This window comes from Phasianus colchicus, chromosome Z (genome assembly GCF_987193195.1).
Source record: "Phasianus colchicus chromosome Z, bPhaCol1.hap1.1, whole genome shotgun sequence".
Taxonomy (NCBI): domain Eukaryota; kingdom Metazoa; phylum Chordata; class Aves; order Galliformes; family Phasianidae; genus Phasianus; species Phasianus colchicus.
In genome coordinates, this window is record NC_143476.1 from 58621534 (window position 1) to 58636579 (window position 15046).

The following is a 15046-nucleotide window of genomic DNA, read 5'->3' on the forward strand; positions in this document are numbered from 1 at the left end:
ATGTGACGACGGCCATCTTGCCACTTTATACCTAGGAACTGAATCTCCTGAGCAGGTCCTTTCACTTTGCTCCGCTTAACAGCAAAACCAGCACGCAGAAGAATCTGGATTATTCGCTCTCCTTTTGTGAAGACTTCTTCTGCTGTATCACCCCACACAACGATATCATCAATGTACTGCAAGTGCTCAGGGGCACTGCCCTGTTCTAATGCAGTTTGGATCAACCCGTGGCAAATGGTTGGGCTGTGTTTCCACCCCTGGGGCAAACGGTTCCAAGTATACTGAACACCCCTCCAGGTGAAAGCGAACTGTGGCCTACATTCTTTGGCCAAAGGAATGGAGAAAAAGGCATTAGCAATGTCAATGGTGGCATACCATTTGGCTGCTTTTGATTCCAGTTCATACTGGAGTTCTAACATGTCCGGCACAGCAGCACTCAGTGGGGGTGTGACCTCATTCAGGCCACGATAGTCCACCGTCAGCCTCCATTCTCCACTGGCTTTACGCACTGGCCATATGGGACTATTAAAAGGCGAGTGAGTTTTGCTGATCACTCCCTGACTCTCTAGTTGACGAATCAACTTATGAATGGGGAGCAAGGAATCCCTGTTGGTGCGGTACTGCCGTCTGTGCACCGTTTTTGTAGCAATTGGTACCTGTTGCTCTTTTACCTGTAGCAACCCCACAACAGACGGATCTTCTGACAGGCCAGGCAAAACAGACAGCTGCTTAATGTTGTTTGTGTCTATAGCAGCTATTCCAAAGGCCCATCGATACCCCTTAGGATCCTTGAAATGCCCCCTTCTGAGGTAATCAATACCAAGTATACATGGAGCCCCTGGACCAGTCACAATAGGGTGCTTTTGCCAGTTCCTACCAGTGAGGCTTATCTCGGCCTCCAACACAGTCAATTCTTGAGAGCCCCCAGTCACTCCAGAAATATGGATTGATTCTGTCCCTTCATAAGTCGAGGGCATCAGAGTGCACTGTGCACCGGTATCCACCAATGTCTTATATTTCAGTGGTTCTGATGTGCCAGGCCATCGGATCCACACAGTCCAATAAACTCTATTATCCCTTTCCCCCCCCTGACTGAGGGCAGGGCCCCTCTATTCATTACCTGTGGTAACCGGAGCAACTGCACTGGCAGTTGATCTGCTTTGTAATTCTCTCACCCGTGCTCGTAGTACATGAGTAGCTTGGTCGTGCCACTTCCTCATGTCTTCTCCATGGTCACGTAAGTAACGCCACAAGGCAAGTCGCGATGTAGGATTCCTTCCTGGAGCTGGAGAGCGTTTGCCTCTAACAGCTGAGATTTTTGATTTTGCACCTGAGAAGGAGGGTTCATCGTCTTTAGTTAGTTCGATCCGTATTAGTTTCATCAGCTCCTTCAGTAGACTCTTTTGACTATTCTGATCTTCATCAAGCGTTTCTGATACTTCTACAGGTTTGTCACGATTCATCAGTGAAGACATTTGCTCTTGCACTTTATTCAGTTGCTCCGTCATTTGTGAGATGGCGGCGATGGCGGCGCGAGTTGGGGGTAGCTGTTGTTCATAGCTTTGGAGCATAAGAATCAATTCATAAACTAAGGGGCTTCTCTGTTGGTCCTGGTATCTGTCCGAGGCTGCCAATAGTGCAGAGGCGTATCTGGCTGGTGCTGTTGATGTGAGTTGCTGCCACATTTCACGCGTTGTTCTCACTCTCTCAGGGTCATGGCCTTGTGGGTCGTTAAAAACACAGTTAGGATCATACAACATTTCCACCACGGCTATTTCCCTCAAATACTGGATACCCTGTTCAACTGTATCCCATCTTTTCGTCACAGGCTTCAAGCCACTTTTGAAGGGGTACCTTTCCTTCACGGCTGTTAATACTCGTTCCCAGAGGGAGGCAGCCCCATCCAGACATCGACTAATTCCTCTGTCAATAGCTGGATCTCTGGCAATGGCTCCTAATTGGCGAGCTTCGTTACCATCTAGAGACAAGCTACTGGCCCCATCGTCCCAACAGCGAACTAACCAGGAAACGATAGCTTCATTTGGGCGCCGTATAAATTCCTTTCTTGAGCCTTGGATTTCAGTCATCTTCAGAGGCCGACGAGTAGTAATAGAAACTTCCTCTTCATCACTCTCTTCTGCATGTCTCTTAGTTTTTCCTTTTGCCTTTCTTGATGTTGGTGGTTTCGAGGAGGGCCCCTCACCTGGATCTTCCTCCACCTCCTCCTCCTCCTCTTCTTCTTTTTTCCGTTCTAGACGCGAGGACACTCGTTTCCATTTCTTGCCCTCCACAGGGGCAACTGATATTGTTACTGGTGTCTCCTGTAATTGATCAGATTTGACTTTCCCTTTGGCTTGAACCTCAGCTCGGAAACTCTCTCTCTCCAAAACAGTATTATATATGGCACGGTAAGCACAAGCCAAACCCCAAATAAGTTGTACCTCCTTAGATTTACCTGAGCCGCACTGCCCCTGTTCCAAATACTGGCTAAGTTTCTGGGGATCCCACAGGTGCTCAAGAGTGAAATCCCATGACATTGCGGGTCCCCATGCTTCTAAGATTTTTCCTAAACCTCTCCATATTCCCTGCCAGTCAGCATTCTCTGGTTCTGGAGGAGACTCCTTCTGCTTACTATTCCTGTATTGGAATACATTCAGGGAGAGTGATATGAACAGGACTGTTACGACCACAAGCATGAGAGTTAGCTCAGCATTGGAAAAGCGTCTGATAAACCAAAAGGAAAACCTGGAAACTGGTTTGAACATCGTGTGGTTTGTAAAATTAGCTATTCCATCTGGGATGTAGTTGCTTGTGAAATTAGCCATTCCATCCGGGATGCAAGTGTCAAAATTCGTATTAAACATTGCATATAGGTACCAAGATAGGTACCATACAGGCGTCTCCGTCAGTGCCCATATGTAGTTATATATGTACACAAGTCCACAACAAGTAATGATGACATTGATGATTCGCCAGTAGGTCGCGAGAAACACCATAGCTTTTAATCCCTTACTCAGCGCTCCCACGAAAAAGAATGGGTTCATCGCTGGTTTCTGCTCAAAAAGGGTTAATGAATTGAAACTAACAAGAGGGGGGGGGAAAGGAAAAAAAGGCACTACCCAGACTAAGCAGTGCTCAAAGTTTACAAATATCCCAGAATACTGGCAGTACGCCTGGCCTTTCAAGGTCAAGTTTCCCAGCACAAAACCTGAACTACTGATAATGCTCCCTAACGAAGCTCTCTAAGAGCAGAGAGCGAGATTCGTTCTAAGAGCCAAAAAGCAAAAACCAAAAACAAAAGGCAGCTATGCCCGCATCCTCCACCAAAATCTGTCACGGAATTAACTGGATCAGTTTATGCCCGTGACAGGGGGCAGTATGCCCCTGCCCTCCCCACCCCCCACCTGGGCCCACAAAATGGGAAGGAAAGGGGAAAAGGAAAGAAACAGCGGCAACAATCTATGGAGGTAAACTTATTTTACTAACTATGATATTGGAATGCAAAATAATACAATATAATACAATCTAATTGAAATTGAGACTAATGAATGAAATAAGATATGAGAGAGAGTTCCCGAGACCGAGTCAAACCTGAAAAAGCTTGGAACGGCTAGGAAAGCACCCTCCAGCACCCACTGCCAGGCAGTAAGAGACCGCCCCCCCCGGAAGGGTCAGATCCCGTGACTTCCGCAATGTATAGGGATAGGTACGTGGAGTTAGAATATTAACACTTCCAGTACACGATGTTTTGATGTTGAATACTGAAAGTCAAATAAGCAAAAACCAAAACCATGACATTTTTCTTATTTTTTTCTCTCACTTCCTTATTAAACTATCCTTACCTCAACCTGTGAGGTAACCATTCTTTCCTCTGACTACAAGACAGACTAGAAAGTCCAGTATATAAGACTCATTTTTGTCTTCACTGTCTAGTTTGTTGTATACGGCAATTTGATGACAATGCCTGGAATAGAAAATGCGTTTGGAAGTTTTGCTTCCTGTGGTTGAAATTCCTATGCTTATCATTCAAAAACTTTGTAGGAGAGATAAAATACATGAGCAGAAGCAGGCTGAATCTTTGAAGTCATCTGTTTGGGCTTTAGTATCTTATTCAATCATTACTTTTACTTGGTAAAAACACATAATTTTCCCTTTTAAAACTGGCTCAGAAAGGGGATGTCAGATTGAAATTTGGAGTAAATCACAAAAAAGGTTTTTATGTTCAAAGAAGTGGCAAGGCATATTTATTTTAGTTAGAGAATTCCAAGTCTGATCCAAGCTGGGAAATCTATATGTAATTTGCAATTCACTGGCAGTTTTAGAGTTAGAACAAGGATTTTTGGAAGGGCTAGAAGAGGAGGAAGCTGTAAGAATGCTCAAATGATCCGTTACTACCCATGTACACATACAGCACATTGCCTTTTCAGGAAGGTGGTAAATCCTGGCTAGAGAAGAAGACAGTCTATCTCTTGAATATGAAAAAACCTGGCCACGCACCATTACCAGTGATGAGATATTACAGAATTATAGAACCACAGAATCATAGGGGTTGGATGTGTCCTCTAGAGATCACCTTGCCCAAATCCAAATCCAAATGTAGTTTCCCTACATTTATAATACACAGGAAAGCATCCATATGAGTCCTGAACATTGTCAAGGAAGGGGAATCCACAACTTCTCTGGGCAACCTGTTCCACCAATGCTCTGCTGATCTGACTGTAAGTTATTCCTCATGTTTGTATGAAACTTTGTATGTTGCATTTTTTGCCTGTTACCCCTTCTCCTGTCACTGTGCATCACTGAAAAGAGACCAGCCCAATTCATTTGACTGCCAAACATTAGATATCTATAAACAGTGATGAGAGCCCCTCTGTCTTCTTCAAGTGGAACAGCTCCCAGTATCTCATCCTTTCCTGATATGGGAAATGCTCAAGGCCCCAAATCGTATTTGTGGACCTCTACTGGACTTTCCCTAGAAGTTCTCTGTCTTTCTTGAACTGGGAAGCGCAGAACTGGACACTGGCCTCACAAGTAAAGAGTAGAGGGGGTAGATCACCTCCCACAGCCTGCTGGCCATGCTCTTTTTTATGCACACCTGCACACTATTAGCCTTCTTGGCCAGAAGGCCACACTGCTGGCTTTTGGCTAACCTGTGGTCCACCAGAACCCCCAGGTCCTTCTCTGCAGAGCTCCTCTCCAGCAGGTCAACCCCTAACCTATACTGATGCATGTGGTTATTCTTCCCCAGGTGCAAGACTCTACACTTACTCTTATTAAACTTCATTCAGTTCCCCCCTGTCCAGCACTCCAGTCTGTCCAGGTTCACTGAATGGCAGCACAGCTTTCTGGTGTGTCAGTCACTTCTCCCAGCTTAGTGTCATCAGCAAACTAGATCACTGATGTAAATGTTGAACAAGATTGGACCCAGTAATGACCCTTGGGGAACACTGGTATTTACAGGCCTCCATCAGGACCGTGCACCAGTGATGACAACCCTCTGAGATCTGCCAGTCAGCCAGTTCTCACTCCACCTCACTGTCAATCCCAGGAGATGACAACCTTTATCTTGAAGCATGATAACACCAGGGTCCATACCAGTTTGAAGACTGTAGAGAGCATTGTTAGTCTTGGCTGTACGGTCCAACCACATCCATAGTACATGTTGAATGTGGCAGCTTCTGACTCTCATCTGTTTGGGCTGATGAAAGATGGAATATGTGAGCAACATTTTCCTAGCAATTATACTGTCATAGCAGTGACAGTGGGTCAGTTCTGCTGATGCAAAATTTTATGAGCATTGCATGCATGCTCTTGTTCACTGCTGGTGAAATGCATAGCCAGTGGTTGTGGTTATGTTGACAGATAGTGCTTCGTAGCTAAGAATGTACTTTATCCAACAGTGCTACTGTGGTGCTCCTATCTGTTGTAATTTTAATGCAAATAGATGGCAGCTTTACTTTCAGAGCAATCTACATATATGCTTCCACTGAAATATATCTGATACATATCCTGATAAAAATTTTCAGTATATTTTTCTCAAGCATAAATTCAATAGAAATACTTCATATTTATAAAGGATAATCTTTTGCAGCTGAGTTAGCTTTAAGCCCTCAAATCACATGCCTCAGTACCAACTGATGCATTTTCACAAAACAGATTGAATGTAGAATTCTCTATATTCTCTATGTGTGATTTTCTCTGTGTGTGACAGTGTTGCTGATAGCAACTGTGTATTTATCATGCATTACCAATCATATTTTACATATCAGATCCACAAAGTTTATCTGATTAAACTTTACATTGTCTTTTATAGGCTGCAAAGAAACTTGTACAGACTCTAATATAGTACGAGTGCAGCCTGGGGAGTGGGATGGTAGTGCAGCAGGTATTTGGGGGGGATATTTTATACAAAGAATATGAAACAGCTCCCCTTAGTGTCCAGTGGTATGAGTAGCACCAAAGCCGTGAAAAAGGACATTAAAAAATGAAAAAACAAAAAAAAAAAAACAAAAAAAAAAAAACAGATTTATTTCAGTGTATCTCTGAAACCAGATTTCTTTTAAAATTAACAGTATCATAGAACAAAAGGTAGGAAAACGCAAACTTTTCAACAATAATTTTAGACCTACAATTAAGCTCAAAGGAAACTGCTTTCTTAAAAATATAAAAAATATATAATAGACTAAATAAGGGATGATAGTATCAAAGGAAGATGTAAAAGACTCTCAAGGTAGATAAATGATGATGAGGGTCACTTCTTTCAATTAAAGTTAAAATCAAAGAAAAATTGTCTAGGAGCAAGTCTACCTATTTGTGGGCTACTTTCCAAAGAAAGCTTTGTTCCTCTCAAACTCAAAATGAGACACTGAAAGAGAAAAGACAGAGTCAAGCAGATGAACAATTCTTACAGAGCATCTCTGCTTTAAAAGCAGTGCAATACTGTACCTAGGGCATTAGTTCTTTCTTCTTTCTTCTCATTCTAAAGTAGGCTAATCTAATTTGTCACTGGACAGGTTAATTTTCATCAAAAAGATATAGTGAGCAGTATTACTTAATCTCAGGAGAATTTTATGAACAGCTCAGAACTTAACTGACATAAAATGGACTCTAAATGATAAGTTCAGAGAATTATCTCAATAATTCAATCAGGCATGCAGACATACTTTGTCATCACAGAATATACATCTCATAGTGAGCTGCTTCTATGTCCCATGCAGAAATGTTATGTTGTGCCTCCAGTTATCAAAAACAGAAGACTGAAGTGGTTCGTGTAATCTTTCATTTCTGAGCTCTCACTTAAATGTCGAAGCTCAGATGAATTGATTTCAGTCTGAGGAACATGCAAAATAGATCTTCCCACTTAAGGCAGGAGAAGAGCCTTCTCATAGATTTACAAAATCATTTAATGAGAATTAAAGAAAGAATTTGTTGACAGCAGATTTCACAAACATAATTAATGCTAGATTTTTGCCAAATCTATTTTGACATTGAAATCTTTCACCACTATTTGACACATCATTAGAAAAATAGAAAATATCCTAAACTTCCAAAGTAACCTTTTCTCAATTTATGTGTTTCCTGAAAAAAATAATTTATTTTGAATTGATGTAAAGAAAATAAAACACGATGAATGCTGTGATAACCAAATCACTAACAGCATGTGCATGTATTCTCTATGAACATTAACAAGAATTCAGGTGTATCTCAAAGAGCTGTTGTAACTTGTATTTATACACCAGATCTCTATGGTTATACTCATAAACCTGAATTGTGTACCATCTAGAATCATGACTCAATTTTTGAAGTACTGGCTAATCATTATCCTCCACTGTCTTGTCTTTGCCGTAACTGTAAAATAGCCATTTCAAAAACTTCATTTCCGATATTTACAGAGATGAATGTCTGATCATTAATATTGATAACGAACAACAGATGGTATTGAGGTTTCAGAGAAGTAATATTAATTATTTTAAATATGCTCAACCTAGAGATTAACAGGAAAACAATATCCTATACACAGCCTAAAATTGGAAGCACAGCAGAAGATAATAGAAGAAGGAACGATTATGAAAGAATTTTAAAAATGAAAGTAAATGATAGAAGTATGTACTTTTTTACACCTGGACTGCAGATTCTTCATTTGTATGCTTACAAAACTTACAGTTTATCTCAAGAAAGAGAAGACATCTTCAATTCTAATGATTTGAGACTTTGAGGTTTTGCTGCTAATGCTTCATGAAAATTAGATGCAGCATGAAACATTAGGTATCTTATGTACTTTCAGACAGTCTTCTCATTTTTCAGCCAGTTTCACTGAAAAAAGCTCAGTGAAAAATCCTTAAAAAATCTTCCAATTGGAACTTTATATCCAGACAGATGGAAATTTCAAATTATGGACTATAATTGCCTATCTTATTTCTTTCAAGAAATTCTGTTCCTAAGTCTTTCAGACTTTACAGAATTCTTTTTCCCATTCCAGTGCTTGAAAGTTTATTAATTAAATGATAAATTCTTACTTTACAAGAATGAAATTCACAAATCAAAATAAAAGTTTTCCTTTCTTCAAATAATCAATATTGAGTTACAATGGCAATTCTAAAAGATAGAGGAAACTGACTAAATATAAGTCATAAAGCTGTATTATATACTATAAAAATTATAGAAGTGGAATTTTACCTTCCCATGGGAAAAATGATGCAATGCTCTAATAACCTTGGGAATTACAGGGCTTGAACCAAAGCTCACTGCAGTTAGGTAGAAGAATCCTATTCAAGCCAATTTTTGTATCAGGTTAAAAGAAAACACAATCTTCTAACTCTCAGGTTATGTTCAAGTCAACTTCTAGGTGAAAGCTTTTACTAAATTAATCTTATGGGTAAAATATTTAACAAAATTCTACCTGTTGTAATTTTCATGTAACAATCATTCTTTCATCATAACCTCTACGAAAATGTTTTATTTTACTAGTAATTTGTAAAATCATTACCAAAGTGAAATGCAATATATTAGAAAAATAATTTCTCACTAAACCTCTTCTAAGAACCATAACTCTCCAGAACAAAGAGAAGCTGAGAACAGATTAGAATAGTACCAATTACTTGAATATGGTCTACATTTTTTGAAGCCATTGTGCAAATTTGAAATCTATCTACAAAGTGTAACTTTACTTTGTACTATGCAAATACTATTATTCTTTAATTGCAAAAGGGGCATTGATTTTCAAGTCACAAGAGAAGTACTTTATAGTACTATACATTTCCAAAGGAAATTTATGTGCTACAGAAATGAGAGATCATTAGGTATGTGAGGAATGCTCTTTTCCAAAAATTCACTTTTTATTAGATTCTGAAGTGGAAAGCATACCAAGGGAAGAAATAAAAGTTGAAACATGGTTGATAAGATTCAAAGACAGGACTATGAAAATATGAAACTAATACAGAGATATGATACAGAGTTTTCATTCTCAAACACATTCTGAAAAATCACTTTGATAGAAGAATATAAAAACTGCAGAACATTTAGAAAATTACTGTAACAGCAAATATTATCTGGATCACATTCCTACTTTTACCAAAATGTAGCATCACCTTATATTACAATGTATAGTTCACTATGTGTTGCTCTGACCCTACCAAAATGTATAGTTTGGCTAATGCTGCCCCTTAAGAAAATCACAGTAGGATAAAAACATGCATAATAGTGTTGTCAAAAAGCTGGCAGTGGAATCAGAGTGATGAAACATGAAAAAACATGAAATATTGTCTTTTTGTGCCTGAAGATTTTTACAGTCTGACAAAACATCAGTGCTAGAATGTATGTTTTATCCACAGCAGTTTTTCTTCCTTTCACTTCCAGAAATATTTACTTCAAAAATTATTCAATTTTGTTACTAAAAATATCCAGGGATTTCATCAGTTTGCAAAACATAGACATTTAGATGATAAAACTGCAACTAAAATGAATTTGAGAAAGGGAAGGGAAGGGAAGGGAAGGGAAGGGAAGGGAAGGGAAGGGAAGGGAAGGGAAGGGAAGGGAAGGGAAGGGAATCCCATGAAATTAGGCAAGTACCTCAACTATGATTCATCTCTGAGCTTCCACCACTCAGCTATTCACTCCTTTTCAGAAAGCAAAGAGAATGCAGCGTGTCCCACATCGGTCACGTTACTTAAGAAGAAGACATTATCACAGGAGTGCATGTCATGGTTTTGTGATTTTTGGTTTTCGCTATTCCACATCATAACATCATGTGGGGCACTGGGAGTTTAACTGTTAATGCTCAAGCTCTGGATACCTGCCTGGAAGAGAAGAAGAACTAAATTCCCCAGGGGACTTTGCAGTCACACAGAGGAGATATAACTCTTGGCAAGGTCACCTGATGCACTCTTCTTCACCTGTTCTTCTTTGCCTGCTGTTTTTCCTCGGCTCTCCTCCCGTCTCCCTGCTGCTCAACTGACTGCGCATCTCACCTCAGCATTGTGGTGAGGCCTATCTACCTTTCAGACATTCTCTCTCTCATTGTATTTGATTTATTAGCTTCAATTTTAATTATACTTTATTATAGTGTTATCTTGCATTCCGATACTATATTTAGTAAATTAGTTTGTTTCTCCTCAGATAATTGCCGCTGTTTTTAATTATTTTGGGGTCCCCTGTTCCCTTTTTCCGGAGGCGTAGATTTTGTGAAATCTGCCCTGCTAGTCAGATTGAACTGAACCAGCCCGTAAACTGTTGACATTCTTGGTGGAAAATGTGGGAAATGAGCTGCTTTTTAGCTTTTTAGAATGAATCTTTCTCTTCTCTTGGAGAGTTTTGTTGGGAAAGTTTATCTCTTTCACAGGTGCTCACTGAAAACTTGACCTTGAAAGCCCAGGTGGACTGCCAATATTCTGGGATATTTGTAAACTTTGAGCACTGCTATCTTACTTCTTCTCTTGTAAAGAGAGGAAAAAAGAGGGAAAAAAATGATTCTGCTTTCTCTTTTAAACCTGTTTGCAGAGGGAGCTGCTAATTTTACAGAACTTGGGATTTTTAAGCAATTTCCCAGTCTCTCCTTTAAATCCTTTATGCAGTTTTTGAATGCTCACATGATCACTTTGTCAATCTCCCTAAACATACTGTTCATCATCTCACTCAGTATTTGTATTTATCATATTTTGAGGAAGCCTTCCCCAAAACCAGAGAATACTGAGTGGCAGGGAGTGTGGAGAGGCTTGGGAGAGATTTTAGAGAAATGGACATCTTCGGTGTCATGGAACTTCACCCCTGAACACCTGAAAGACCCTGAGAACTTATATGCATACTTGAGACAGGAATGTTGCGGCTCAGGCAGATCTGAGGAGGCACAAATGATTTGGGGCCTGGCTAATGCACATCGGGCCTTATTCAATAGCATCCCAGAGAGGGAGAGAGTTTGTGAAATTGAGAGAGAGTGTCTGAGAGCTGAAAGGGAGAATCTCCAAACTGAGCGAGAGTCTCCAAGCTCAAAAGGAGAGTTTCCAGGAGAAACTCCGAGCAGAGAGGGAGAATCTCTGGGCTGAGTGAGAGAGTCTCCTGGTTGAGAGAAAAGACCTCCAATCTGAGAGAGATGCCCTCCAGTCTGAGAGAGATGTCCTCAAGTTTGAACAGGATGCCCTCCAAATTGAGAGAGACTCCTTGCAATCCCAGAGAGTCTCCAAGGCGAGACAGGTTGAGAAAGAGAGTCTCCTAGCCAGGTGAGAGAATCAAAATCTGGCAAGAGTGTCTCCGAGCTGAGAAAGAAAGTCTCCAAGCTGAAGGGGAAAATCTCCAAGCTGAGAGAAGGAATCTCCAATCTCAACGAGATGCCCTCCGAATCCAGAGAAACTCCCTGCAATCCAAACTTGACACCCTTCAATCTGAAGTAAATGCTCTCATAATTGAACAAGACAGACTCCAAGCCAAGCTGGAGGGTGAGAGCATTGGAACTGACCAACCTGATGCGTTCTTCATTGCCTGCTCTTTGTCATCAGCTCTCCTCCCATCTCCCTGCTGCTCAACTGGACTGCGCATCTCACCTCAGCGTTGTGGTGAGGCCTATCCAGCTTTCGGACATTCTCTCTCTCATTGTATTTGATTTATTAGCTTCAATTTTAATTATACTTTATTATACTGTGTTATCTTGCATTCCGATACTATATTTAGTAAATTAATTTGTTTCTCCTCAGATAATTGCCGCTGTTTTTAATTATTTTGGGGTCCCCTGTTCCCTTTTTCCGGAGGTATGGATTTTGCGAAATCCCTCTGCCCGGCTAGTCACAGAACCGGGCTGAACCAGCCCATAAACTGCTCACAGTGCATTACACCCCATGCACACAGTCCATATAATAAATGACTGAACTGACCACCATGTCTTCCCTTGGAAGTGGGCCCAGTAGAGGAATGAGGGGTATTGGTAGGTGGGTGTGAAGGCACTTGTACCTCTGCTCTTCATATTGACATATTTGAGGTATAATCAGTCAACTTCAGGGATTATGTCTGTCATTCTGGCACCTTTTATGCACATTAAACTTCAAAAATATATGCCAGCGTAAGTCTCATGATCCTTGCTGATGTGTTGCTACTACCACGTCTTCAGCCTTATTATTAGCTCCCTAATGTCATTTAATTCATGAGTTTTTAAGCTAACGGAAATTTTCAATATGAAGAATTTTTGAGGAAAATTTTTTTTGAGGAAAAAAAAAAACCCACAGTGGAATAGTATATATATATATATTTATGGTTAACTAGTCATATAGTTGGAGCTGGAAGTAATAATAATCCACATTTTCTGTTGCTAAATCATTCAGAACTAAGACATTAGATTGTGGGGTGCAATTCCCACAACTGAAAAATGGAAGCTAAAGTCCTCAGTCACACTTCAGACTTTAGATCTCACAGATGACGTGTCACAGTCTGAAGTGTCTCTAGAAAATCTAGGCTAATTTTTAAAGTAAGAATTATACTCTAAGATTACTGAGAGACACTTCCAGCGTTTATGCTCCAAGCTGATTTTCTGGTCAGCTAGCTGTGTTTTCGAAAGTGTTGACTGACTTTGACCGTCCAACTGTAAAAATAATGAAAAAAGTTCTTCTTATAAAGAAATTTTATTTTTTTGCAGAAAACTGGGTTTTTGAAAACTACTTTAGTATGGATGAAAATAGCCCTACTCGCTTTCTTAAATCTTCACTCTGAAAGCTGTAATATTGATGGTGCTGGGGGGAACTGACATCGTTTTCATCAGTGCTAAAATCAGGAAATTTTAAAGATGTAAATGTGCTGGACACTGCTTTAAATACCAAATTGCTTATTCTTTACCTCTGCTTGAGATAATTAAAAAATGCAATGTTGATGTGTCAAGCGTATATTCACTTTTAGGAAGATGAGTGGTACACACTATCTGTGGATAAAGAAAACACAATTTGTTTTCCAGCTTTAGTTAAAAATTAAGAAAAAGGTGTGTGGAGCTGCACCACTTGCCATGCCACACTGTTGAAGTATGGCAATGTTATTTTTGGCACAGACAAATCACATGTGATTCAGCCAACATCACAGTAAAAGCACCAACATATGAAGTCCAGGTATGTGTCATATGTGAAGTAGCTCAGCAGAAGACATTGCCCACATGGCTGTTTTGTAGCACAATGCTCAGACAATGATGGCTGTGTTATTTCAGTGTTCTATTCCCACTCTCCTGACCTATTTTTGCATAACAGTCATTCCTTGGCATGCAAGAGGGAGCAGCCCATTTGCCTAACGTGACCTAACCAAAAATAAACTGCAGTCAACTGATCTTGTCTGGTGTTCTCAGCAGATGGTAAAGAAGGTTCACACTGAATGGCATGAACTTCCTAAATCTAAGAACATCAGCACTAGACTCCAGTAAGACTAAAAGGAAACACCTTTCTGACAGAATTAGAAGCATACAATACAATAATTTTGCACTGAAATTGGAGCCTTAAGCAAAACTTATTGTCAATGTCACAAAAGTCTCTATGTTTTATCTGCCAACACTCTCTTCTATAAATCAAAGATTTTGCCAGTCTCACCTGATTTTATTCTCACTGACAATTTAGGGAAATAATGAAAGTGAATTGTGTACTATTGCTTATATGGTTTATATAAAGTTTTCTGAGTCTATGACTCTTGCAGCAATTTTTCTGTACACTCTTCCTCAAGACAGTGACCTAATTTAGAGCAAACTCCAGTCCAGTAGAGAAAGAAGCAGGAAGTAAGAATTGCTGATGTTGATGCCAGTACCTTATATAAATCTCCGCACTCATACTGCTGTCTTGTCTGCCTGACACCTGTGCATTGCCAGTCATGACTATCTGCTGTTTCTTTAAAAGAAACCAACATGTCTAAGTTATTTACCTCATGTGATGTGAATTCTCCACCTAAATTTACTAGCATAATTAGGCCCCAAAACCTTGAGAACAATGACCGCAGAAGCTGAGAAATGTGTGGGCAAAATCAGAGGACAGAATTCTTGGAATGAGGATTCTTGCTATCTTTCTCTCTTAAAGCCTAAAAGCAAATGTAGGATTTTCATTCATCTTCTGTGATCAAAACGTGATAGTAGCTGTTTCCTATTATACTCACTGCTTTAATGGATTTATGATTTTATGCAACATGTACTTTCTAAGTGAAGTTGCCAGGAAAATTCACCAGATGGCTGTATGGTGATATTTGCTGGGACAGAGTTCTGATCACATGATTTCAACGCAAACATAACTGGAATATTTATCTGAATAAGTGCCATTATGTTTTAATGTCTTAGGTTTGTGACTGTGGGCAGAACAGAGACATTGGCAGAGAAAAAGGCAAGTAATAATATTTAATTTGAGAACTTTGACTATTAAGCAAAATGGAAATAAGCCTGAATAAAAATAGGCCAGAACAGATATCCAGGATATGTTGTAATCAGATTTTAAGATGTGGTTCTCGATTTATGCCTTGGATGCTGTATACCTTAAGGGAAATCAACTTTACTTATCTATTATATTATATAAGAATGACTATTTATTTGTGGGTAATCCATTTTCCTCACTGT

At 39.8% G+C, this 15046-nt stretch overlaps 2 protein-coding genes across 3 annotated transcripts in view; both read right to left on the reverse strand.

Moving 5' to 3' along the window:
• ADAMTSL1 (ADAMTS like 1) overlaps window positions 1-15046 on the reverse strand; it is a 413510-nt gene that overhangs the window by 260197 nt on the left and 138267 nt on the right. The gene's annotated exons all lie outside the window — the stretch shown is intronic.
• LOC149913015 (uncharacterized) lies at window positions 1083-3793 on the reverse strand. The gene has a single exon (XM_090131581.1). It carries the CDS (start codon window positions 3042-3044, stop codon window positions 1110-1112), a length of 1935 nt encoding a protein of 644 aa, XP_089987707.1. The 5' UTR covers window positions 3045-3793; the 3' UTR covers window positions 1083-1109.